Source organism: Helianthus annuus, chromosome 16, assembly GCF_002127325.2.
Source record: "Helianthus annuus cultivar XRQ/B chromosome 16, HanXRQr2.0-SUNRISE, whole genome shotgun sequence".
Taxonomy (NCBI): Eukaryota; Viridiplantae; Streptophyta; class Magnoliopsida; order Asterales; family Asteraceae; genus Helianthus; species Helianthus annuus.
In genome coordinates this window covers 10,911,541-10,923,374 of record NC_035448.2, presented here as the reverse complement: position 1 = coordinate 10,923,374, position 11,834 = coordinate 10,911,541, and the positions used below count along the sequence as shown (strand labels likewise).

The window sequence follows — 11,834 nt, the reverse complement described above, 5'->3', positions numbered from 1 at the left end:
TATTAATTTTTCCAAATTGTCTATTGAGAACAAGTCATTTGCATCGGTCTTGTCTAAAAGTGTTGAACCAAGTACCTATAAAGAGGCGTTGCATGATCCTAATTGGATTAATGCTATGAATGATGAAATACATGCTTTACATAGAAATAATACTTGGGATATTGTAGACAAACCACCTAATAGAAGTATAGTAGGTTGCAAATGGATATATAAAATCAAATATAAGGCAAATGGTGAAATAGAGAGGTATAAAGCTAGGCTAGTTGCAAAGGTGTTTAGCCAAAAAGAGGGGATTGACTATGAGGAAACTTTTTCTCCGGTTGTTAAACTTGTTACTGTTAGATGTGTTGTGTTACTTGTTGTTCAAAATAACTGGCAACTATTTCAACTAGATGTAAATAATGCTTTCCTATATGGGGATTTAAATGAGGACGTTTATATGTCAATACCTGAGGGTTATCGGTTTGGTGATAATTCTAAGGTGTGTAAACTTAAGAAGTCTTTATATGGTTTGAAACAAGCTCCTCGGATGTGGAATGAGAAGCTTGTGAGTGTCTTAGTTGAAGTTGGTTTTGTGCAAAGCAAATGTGATACTTCTTTGTTTATTAAAAATACCAGTGGTGTGTGTATTATACTGTTAGTACCTGTAGATGATATAGTGATTACTGGTAGTTCTGTTTCTGAAATTGAAAAAATAAAACAAAGCTTAAAAAAAAGTTTTTAATTAAAGATCTTGGGATGTTAGGTTGTAAGCCTCTTAGTGTTCCCATAGATCAAAGTCATGTAGTTAACAGTTTTCTGGAAAGTAATAATGGTCTTTTATCGAATATAACTGGTTATCAAAAACTGGTAGGAAAATTAATCTACTTGTCTCACACTAGGCCAGATATTGCCTATGCAGTGCACGTTTTAAGTCAGTACATGCATAGTCCAACTGATGGTCATTTAAAACTTGCATTTAACCTATTAAGATACTTAAAGTCTGCACCTGGTCAAGGGTTATTGTTTAGCAAAGGTGATAGTTTTGAACTAAAAGCTTTTGCAGATTCAGATTGGGCAAAATGTCTGACTAGTAGAAAATCTGTTACCGGGTTTTGTGTATTTTTGGGTAATTGTTTGGTTTCTTGGAAAAGCAAGAAACAGTCGACGGTGTCTAGATCTTCAGCTGAAGCTGAATATAGATCTATGTGTGTAGCTGCATGTGAGATAATATGGCTTAAAAATTAGTTTATTCTGTGACAATAACGCTGCAATTTCTATTGCGGCGAATCCAGTTTTTCACGATCGGACCAAACATTTTGAGGTTGATTTATTTTTCTTGAGAGACTTGATTTCAAAAGGAACTTTGAGATGTTTTGGTGTAAAGTCTGAGAATCAAGTGGTAAACTTGTTTACTAAAGGAGTTTTGGTCAAAACACATCAACAGTTATGTATAGAATTAAAGCTTTTTGATGTTTTTAAGAAATGAAATTGAGGGGGGGGGGTGTTAAAAATATATTACATAACCAATTGTTTCAATTTCATTTATTTATTTTACATTTCACTGTGTTACTTATGATTTTCACTTTCTTATGTTTTCATGTTACTGGATAAAATGGGCTGTGTATACGTTGCTGGTGATGGGCCTGGATCAACACTTTGGACTTAGCAGAAGATGGGCTTGAAGCAGTGTGGTTATAACAAGATTCCTATCAAGTCGGGTCAAGTGGTTGTCCGGGTCTATATAAGTGACATCAAAGTCTTTTATCATTCAGATCAGATATTTTTTCAACTTACTTGTTTCTCTCTCTTGTAAAGCGATTAGGGCTTGTAAACTGAGAATCATTCGGATTTTCAGTTCTTGTGTTTCCTGTAGTCGTTTTTTTGTTTAAGATCATTGTATTAATGATCTTCTGAGAGTATCGAGTTCTTGTATCTGGTTCAGTTGAGTGTATTGATCAGTTTATACTTTTAGAGTTAAATAACATTCTGTTTGGGTGTATTCTGGATTCTTGCACTTTGATACCATAAATTTGACAAGTGGATGTTAGACATGGACCACATGGTTTTACTCAACCTCAATTCATTCAGTTAGGACCTCCCTTTATGTCATTTCTTTCCTTGCCAGCGTGAGAAGTCAGATCGGATTATAGCACTTGCATGGAACTTGGAGCGATGATTCTTGTCCACTTCCTATTAAGATAAGGTTTCCATTCCGAAGTCTTTGCTGCTGTTAAAGGATTTCTTGCTACGCCCCTCTTCCTGATGCCTTTGCTTTGTGCATGGATTCCTTCTCACGAGTTGGATTCGAACCAACACCTCTTGCATTCAAAGAACTACCACATTCTTAATATCGTGAGTTTTGGTAACCCGGTTCCTCCTCAGACAAAAAACTAATGAAGACTACATCCTCGGGATGTCAGAATTGCAAGCAACCTACACTCAGCGAGCTAGAAGCTAAAGTGAATCTTTTTTGGCATCTTTTTCTTTGCTTTGACCGCGACTTTGTTTGGTCTTCCTCTTTCCTTCAGCCCATGTTTCAAAGCTAGCAAAAAGTTCGAGCCTCCGGGATCTCTTGAACGGCGGTCGGTCAGTCTTTTCTTCTGTTGATGCTGAGACTGATGCTTTGGATTAGGGGTGCAAACGAGCCGAGCCCGGGCTCGACCAGGCTCGAGCTCGAGCTCGGCTCGTTTGTATTTTCTTAAGTTCGTGCTCAGCTCGTTTATTATCTATTAATTAATATATTAAATAAAAATAATATAAATAATAGACTTTTTAGGCTCGCGAGCTCGATAAGTGAAGCTCGGCCTCGGGCTCGTTTACTAAATAAGCTTGTTTTTTAGGTTCGAAGTCGGCTTGTAACAAGTTTAAATAAGGTTTAAATAATATTCCTTTAATTATTTTGACTGTTGGTTATAATTATTCGTTAAAGACTAATAACTAGTTTTAAATGTTTTAAATTATGAAATATTCCCTTTAATTATCTACAAAATTATCTAAAAAGAGTGACCGGACTATAACTTTTCAACTGAGGTTACAATAATTTTTCTTTATACTCACTTCAAATTATCTACCACAAAATACACATTAACACCATTGTTACACACATATAGTTTAAAGAAACAATTAAAAAGAATCATTCAGAAAGCAACTTGGTTGAGCTAGTAGTACCCAAACTTCTCACAGCAGGAATGACCCGAGATGGCGATAAAACACGCGAAAATGATACATTGTAGGAATCGGTTCCTAACCGGCTCTGTAGCCATCCCTTGTTTCCCGAGAACCCGTCAGCCACGATCCAACAGTTTTGGAATCCAAGCGCGGTTAAATATTTAGCAACTATCTTGGCTGAATCCGTGAACCTGATGAAATGCAAAACACATAAAACTTCATATGAACCATAGTTGTTAATGGCGAATAGCAACAAATAGCGATAAGGTACCTATATGCTACATAGCATATAGCGATAAATAGCAGGCGGCTAATTTTATAAAAAGCGATACGCTATATTTTTTTTAAATTTTATATGTATATTATATCAAAATACCCTGGTAAATATGCTATTTTACATGTATATTTAACAAAAACCTAAAATCCAGCTATTTTATAGCTATATTTAATTGCTATTTATATTAAGAAAAAAACAAAAAAAATTGTCACTATTCTCGCTATCCATCGCTACAACCCTAATAGCGACACTAGACCTATACGCTACGTAGCGCGCTATAGCGATCGTTACGATCGCTATTGACAACTATGATACGAACATTTACAAAACACATATTTTGTGGTGAAGATCAGAAAACTAACGTGTCAAGAATAACAATCTTGGAGCCTTTGTTGATTTTCTTTAGATAAGATATCTTTATTGCGGCGATTTCGGCTTCCAGTCTCTTGGTGTTTCTAACAAGGCCTTTTAATTTGCTTGGTAGGTCTTCCAATCTGAAGATTTTGAAATTTGAATGACCAAATGGCTCAAATATGATCAGCTTTTTTTCCAGATACGGACCCGCCTGGCGGTCAGACCGGAACCAGACACATAGCCGGTCCGGTTGAGTCTATTTGAACCGGCCGGATTTCAAACTTTTATTTACACTTTTTTTGTTTTTATTCTTCCAAATCTCATTTTCTGATTTATTTACTACTTCAGACTCCAAATTTGTTTAGAGTTAATTACTGTTTTCGTCCCTGTGGTTTGTCAAAAATCACTATTTCAGTCCATTAGTTTAAACATTTGCGATTTCAGTCCCTATGGTTTCACTTTCATAACCATTTCAGTCCCTGTAGTTTCACTTTCGTAACCATTTCAATCCATTATTCTGTTAAGTACAGGGACTGAAACGGTTACGAGGTGGACTGAAATGGTTACGAAAGTGAAACCACAGGGATTGAAATCGCAATTTTTAAACTAATGAACTGAAATAGTGATTTTTGACAAACCACAGGGACGAAAACAGTAATTAATTCTTTTGTTTATTTAAGGCTTCATATTTTATTGATCTATATTTTATTTTACACTAGTTATTTATTTATATTTTTTAAATTTTAAATCATTTATCACGTAATCCGGTTTGTGAAACTGGTTTGAGCAGTATGCTGACTACTAGCACACCGCTAAGCCGGCCGGTTCAATGACTGGTCCGGTTATGAAAACATTGAATATGATTGATCTATGTTGTCTGGAGGAAATTGGTACTTACGGGACGGCGATCATCTTGTTTTTTCCGTTTGCGGGAAGGCGTGGAACACCTGATTTGTCCTTATCTTTTTCCGATCTGATATCGATCAAAGTGTAGTTGTTTGATGATACAAGATCAAGAACTTGAGCTGGGGTGAGTTCACCTGGATATTGCAATCCCAAATAAAAATAGTTTCATATATGAGGAAAATCAGAAGCATGCGCTCAGTAGGGATGGCGATTTTTGACATGACCCAAAACACGGCACGAAAAAATTAGGGTTTGGGTTGTCATGTTCAACCCGCCATGTTCGGATTGGCCTGTTTACTGAAACGGGCCGTGTTCATGTTGGCATGTTTAACCCATTTAGTTACACAGGCTGATCCAACACTTTGTATTGTGATTATAACATGTTAGTTAAGGTTATACCTTTGTACCCACGAAGGTTGAAAGAGATGACGGAAAAGACAGGCGGCAGTAGAAAATACGCGAGGACTATAACTCCACCAGTGACAGCAATGGTGGTCGGATCAGCTGACGAGATGGTCTCGACCGTAGTTGACGCAATCGGCTTGGCATCCTGGATCACTTTCCCTGTTTGCTGTGCTGCATCTGCTACTGTCTGAAATACAAACAATCGTTAACGTATCAATTAAATTGTACATATCAAATTGTGTGTACCAATCGAGCACCTTAGCAGCACTGTAAACCGGCTCAGTATCAAACCCGGAGCTCTGAATCGCTTCTTGTGCTTTCTTCGATGCCTCTGTAATCACCGGCGTAGCAATCTTCACCGCCTCTCCTCCCGCCTGCTTCAACACTGGCATTGCCACATCCATCGCCGGCTTCAGAAAATCCGACACCGTTTTAATCACATTCCCTGTGAGCTCAAAGACATCCGAACCCACCTTCTGAACCTGGTCGATTTTCTCTTCCACCTAGAATTCGCCACCAAACAAACAATTAACTTTTGTTTAGAGGAGCTAACTCACACAACCTGTAAACCTGTTCAAATTCCGAAATCCAACAATTCGAATACTGAAACAGACATCCGATGACTTCGTATGGTTTAAAGCTACACCTTAGTAATCCAATCCAATATTCTAACATTGACAGTTTAGCTTGTTCCAAAAAAAAAGTAAACACAATGCAACATTGTTAAAAAAAAAGAGTTAATTACTGTTTTCGTCCCTGTGGTTTGTCAAAAATCACTATTTTAGTCCATTAGTTTAAAAATTGCGATTACAGTCCCTGTGGTTTCACTTTCATAACCATTTCAGTCCCTATGGTTTCACTTTCGTAACCATTTCAATCCATTTATTCTGTAACTACAGGGACTGAAATGGTTACGAAGTGGACTGAAATGGTTACGAAAGTGAAACCACAGGGACTGAAATCGTAATTTTTAAACTATTGGACTGAAATAGTGACTTTTGACAAACCACAGGGACGAAAACAGTAATTAACTCAAAAAAAAAAAAAGAGTTAAGTGTCATTTTAGTCCCTGTGGTTTGGATCATTTTGTCTGTTTAGTCCAAATGTTTCATTTTTTGTCTATGGGTCCAAAAAGGTTTCACCGTTGCCATTTTAGTCCACTAGGTTAACTTCATCCATTATTTCTGTTAACGAGAAAGGCAATTCGATCATTTTATACGGCCGAATTGCCTTCTAGTTCACAGAATTACATATATAATGACCGAATTGCCCTTCTCGTTAACAGAAAAAATGGATGAAGTTAACCTAGTGGACTAAAATGGCAACGGTGAAACCTTTTAGACCCACAAATGAAACCTTTAGACTAAACTGACAAAATAACCCAAAGCACGTAGACTAAAATAACATTTAACTCAAAAAAAAAAAGGAGTCATAAACTGATAAACACATTGCTATATTGTTCCAAAATAACACATAATCTTAGTATAGCATGTTCCAAAAAAAAGTCAAACACAATGCAACATTGTTAAAAAAAGTCATAAACACATTGCAATTTTGTTCCAAAATAACACATAATCTTAGTAAACAAAACTATAAAAAAAAGTCATAAACACATTGCTATGAGTCACAATTGATAATTCACAAATAGAAATAAAATGAAGTATAAATATTTCTCATTAATAGTACCAAAATTTAAAAAACGAAAGCAGGTAAACGGGCAACAAGCTGCTCCACGATCCTTTATTTTCTTAAAATATTTAATATTTTCGGGTATCCAAACTATCTGACTTTTTTTCTAAAATTCCTATCCAAACCGAAAATTCGGATTTTCGGATAATTCGAATTTTGGGTTTTTTTTTCATTTGAAATTTCGGATTCGGATATTTTTGCACACCCGCAGAATAACTCTCAGAATTTATGTAATGATGATATCAACCGAAATAAAACAGAAAATAACAGATAGTATGAAATACTTGAGTTATGGATGAAACGATGTCGTCTTTGGAAATAGCGAGGGCATTAGCTTCAATGGGGGCAGTGAAGAGAGCCAAGAGGGAGAGAGTGGTGGAAGTGGAGAGGGAGAGAGAAGAAGAATCGGGTCGGATTTTGGGTGTGGGTTTGAAAGGGATGAGGTATTTGGGTGAGGGGGGTGGCGGAGAGTGGTGGTTGAGGCTAGCGGTGGCGGAAGCTCGGAGGGCCATCACCACCGCCGATGAGTGGAAGATATGATTTGGAAGTGAGGAGAGTATCGAAAGAACAGAGTCAAAAGAGATATAAAAACAGTGAAAGGATTGGTGGTTCAGGAAGTGAAGTCACAAATGCACCATTCATTTTCAATCTTAAATAAAGATTGGCCCCGCCTTGTTCAACATAAAACAAGTAGTACACATAAAAAAAGTACATGGTGGTAACCATACAATTACTACCTTTTTTTTTTTTTGTTAGCTGACTATGTGCTATGGAATAACTAAATTGTTTTTACATTAGTGATTGGTAGGAATCTGAGTAATAACAAACATCTGATAATTAGGTATAGTGGAATAACTAAACACCTAATATCAATAATTATAAAAAAAGACATCTGATTGGTTGGAAAAGGTATGGCCCCACCTTTTCTCCTTTGAGGATCGTTAATCGGATGGTGAGGAAGAGAATGGCGCCCCCCAATAACTAAGGTGGCGTGGTGTTTCGTTAGTTATTGGGCTGATGTGGCTTGCTTAGTTATTTTACAACCATGGGCGTAGCTTTAAAGGGGCCGGGAGGGGCGCCCGACCCCCCGAACTTTTCGCTCAGTAGTGTTATATATGTACATTTTGTATAGAATTTTTTAGATATATACGTTTTCGACCTCCCGATTTTATAATTTTTAAGGTATAATTTTAGGTCCGGTAACTTCCGACCCCCCGGTCGGAAATCTCAAGCTTCGCCACTGTTTACAACGACCGACCTAAGTATATAGTTGTGTGTTTTTGTTAGGCCGTGTATCAACTTTTATTTTGTGTGTCATTATTTAAGTATGATAATAATATGAAATAATATGGTGAGCGAATTAATGTCCTGTAACGGTATTTTATAATTGTGTACTTTTTTATCGTACTAAATATAACTTTGAAATAGATAAATTAGTGACTTATAGTCTTATACTCGTGTAAGGCAAGAAGTTTCGTGTATCAGCCATAAGTGTTCTCATTTCGTACGAAATGAAATCTAAGGGTCGTTAGTTTTGTAGAATTTTTTGAACAGAATTGGAATTTTCAAAGGTATTGGAATTTGATGGAACTATAATTAATTCCAATCAAAATTTGTATTGTGTTTGGTTGGTAAATTTATTAATTCCAATAAAAGTTTGTATTATGTTTGGTTGGTAAATTTATAATGGAATTAGATATTAGAGGATGAAGATGATTCAATATATGTTATCTTGGAAATTGGCTAAAAGTTGAAATTTTATTTGGGTAGTGAAGGATTCTTATATTCTAATGAATGTGTAGCATATTCAAATTACAATTCCATCATGTGTCATCCAAACATTAAATGCCAAGAGAATTAATTTCAATCTCATCCTAGTTTTAAAGGATTCTAATAACCAAACGACCCCTAATTCTATTTATTTCTTATCCTCTTCAAAGTTTCATATGCGTTTCACACGATAATGAACTCTAAGTCTGGAAAATATGCCAATGATCCGCAGACCAATTGGTTTGGGGGAGGTGGGAAGGTTTACCTACTTATGTGGGATTCCTGCCCGAGAGGTCTCAGGGTCGAATCTTGCGGAGCGAACTGTCGCACCGGTTCAAACTGACAATAATATGCCAACTGTGGGATTCCTACTCGTAACCTGGGTGATCAAAGGCCAAAGACCTAACCGGGTGATCTAGAAGTCTGGAAAATATAAAACTAGCCCATGTTAGTGAATGGTTATGGCATATACATAATGGAGTGTTTGAGTAATTGAGTATATGCATCTATCAATCTCATATTCTATTTCATACAATTTATTAGTCAGATAAATTATAATTTAACAATGTATAAATAATAGCCTCTCTTGCAAGTTGCAACCAACTCAATCACCCATTCTTGTTTGTTTCCAACAATGGTCCCTAATATATTAGAGGCCCAAATTTACGTGAGCAACTAACCAAAAGTTTGAGGCCCAAAATCTTTTATCAGTTCCTCCAAAAGACTGCTTATTGACAGACATACATGATACAACAATACAATTACCGACCCCACTAAAACCGATTTCTAGCACCAACATAGTTTTCTTGTTTTTTGCTCTTATAGTTTTATGGTGGCACATGCTAGTTTCGTTTTCAAATGGCGACACTTTTACGTAAGTGTATTTAGTCGAATGGAAACTCTTGTTAACTCAACCGTAAGTACAAAAACCAAACGCATGCAAACACTTCAGAGTATCATACACTAAATGTCGGTACTTTCATCTTCTTACATGCTTTAACAACCGACGATAAAAGGATTCAAGAACCCAAGACAATAAAACGTGTAAAATTCACACAAATAACAAGCATAAGATAATTGTGCAACATATATTGCAACCTATCAATCATGTGTTTGGGCTTGAAGAATGAGACAAGGAGGAAGAAGGGACATGAAACTCGGGATGTAACCAGTTAACCACGGTTCTCCCGGAAACTCACGAGGAAAGGGGGGCAGCGTGGTATACTGGTATTCCCTGTGTAAATTTTGTAACTCTGAATTTTGTTACTATTAAATTTTAGCATCTTGAAGAACACCTTACTGATCACCCAATGAGTATTTTTTTTTTTTATTAGAAAACGATTATTGGTAAATAAGTTTATTTTAGAAAACTCGTTCATAATTAACCTCATTTTATTCTCAAGTTTTTGTTGTAGTTTTTGGGGTCCTAAAACCTGTATATTCTAACACTATTTGTCTGACGTATAATTTTAAAATAAGAACCTCAAAGCATAAAAACCACATGAAGGATGCAATAACCCATCAATCATGTGTTGTGCATTGAAGACTTAAAACCAGTTGGTCTGACCTGGTTAGAGTGAGAACTTTAGATGACCTAGCAAGAACCTGCAAGATCATAAGGAAACAAGCACACCGTTAGCCTCGTCACAGGGAGGGGGGTCTCTCTGTGACCAAGCTCGGGCGTGAGAATAAGTATTTGTGAGGAGAAAGTAGGTCAGGGAGAGAGAGAGGAGAGTTTAGAGAGAGAAAGTAGTGATTACCCCTTTTTGGAGTCCTAAGTTGGGTATTTATAGTCTTTGGGTATGCTGATGTGGCGAGTTAGTTAGGGCCGGACCAGTCACTGTCATGGCGGTTATGGCCGTGGGGCCCAGTTAGTTATGGCGTACCAATGTATTTGGTCGTTCCATCTACGATATGTGGTGTGATCCGACCTTTATGTGATGAGACTCGGTTCTATGTCTGCTGATGATACGGTCCGACCAAGGACGTATCCTCATCAAGTCCCCCTAGTTTAGAAAAGACTTCGAACTATATGGCGAAGTGTTTGGAGGTCCGGGGTTTCCACTGTTGGTTTTTGCTTATTTTAAATTTTGAATTTGGGCGGTGACCTTGGTTGCATAACTGACGGTCGTTTTAATTTTTCCTCTGACGTGACCCTTGATGTACGTCAGCTGTCATGACGTGTCGTTCTTTTATTGGCTGTCATTGAGGCGGTGCAAACATCCCTATAAAAGGGGGTAAAAAGAATAGCTTTTTACTTTTACCTTTTTCATTTCATCTTCTTCTTCTCTGAGGCGAAACGACTTGTTTGAACAGGTTAATGTCCTTTGTAAAATGGCGAATAAGAGTAATCTGTCGGGTTGTTTCAATATTTTGAGTAAAAAAGGTTTACAGTGGTACATAGATAGTTATGCAATTCCTGCCTCATTACACCCCGTTCTCCCCGAAAAGGATACGCCTATTTATCCTCTCGTATCGGGGAAGATAGGGATTTACACTCGCCTCTTCGATTACTGCAATCATCATCTTCCTCTGATGAAATTCTTGATCGAAGTTCTTTTGTTTCACGAGGTTCATCTTACTCAAATGAACCCTTTCGGCCTTGCCAAGGTGTGTCATTTTGAGTTAGCTTGTCGTGGTTTGGGATCCGACCCGGATTTGGATATGTTCCGTGCCTTTTACAGATTGAATCGGTCCGGCAGCTGGTACACCTTCGAAGTTAGGGGCAAAACTTCTTGTTGTTATACATGGATTACTACCAGCATAAAGGACTGGAAAGACCACTTCTTCGTTGTTGATGATCGGTGCGTTCCGGAATTTATGACGTGGAGATCGAAGAAGTCACGCCTTCCACCTCCTCTTCCCGAAGACTTCGCGTTTAACAAAGATTTATATGCGAATTTGATTAAGGAAGCTGGACATATACAGAAATATCCGGAACACATCCTTGTCATGGGGCGGATTAACACGATCTGGGCCGAACCAGAGTGGTATCCTACCCTCAAGTGGAATAAAGAGGATCAGTCATGCGGTGCCTTCTTGAATTTGTTTTGATTACTTTACTCGTTTTGTTTGTTTTTCATCATGTCGGACTATAGATATTATTTATTGTTTTTTTGTGCAGTTATAGCTTGAAGGAGGCTTTGAGATTGAAATCTTTTGATTCCAAGGAGCTCGACATTCGGGCCACCAAAACACCGAAAGGCGATCCTCCGTATCTAAATGTTGTGCAGGAGAATCTTTATCAGATTCGGGAGCCCGAGGCTCCGGGTAACCAGGATGG

At 37.4% G+C, this 11,834-nt stretch overlaps 1 protein-coding gene across 2 annotated transcripts; it reads right to left on the bottom strand.

Annotated features, from left to right (window-relative positions):
- Nucleotides 1-2,976: 2,976 nt before the first annotated feature.
- On the bottom strand, nt 2,977-7,457 carry LOC110918725 (calcium sensing receptor, chloroplastic). Of its 2 annotated transcripts, XM_022163005.2 has the most exons (6): nt 7,066-7,457; nt 5,350-5,595; nt 5,087-5,279; nt 4,680-4,821; nt 3,790-3,921; nt 2,977-3,341 (listed from the first exon to the last, which is right to left on the bottom strand). In XM_022163005.2, exons 1-6 carry the CDS (start codon nt 7,291-7,293, stop codon nt 3,116-3,118), a joined length of 1,167 nt encoding a protein of 388 aa, XP_022018697.1. In that variant the 5' UTR covers nt 7,294-7,457; the 3' UTR covers nt 2,977-3,115. The 2 variants fall into 2 exon arrangements, with proteins under 2 accessions (XP_022018697.1, XP_022018699.1); XM_022163007.2 differs by lacking the exon at nt 3,790-3,921 and having other exon boundaries at nt 7,066-7,450.
- Nucleotides 7,458-11,834: the final 4,377 nt, after the last annotated feature.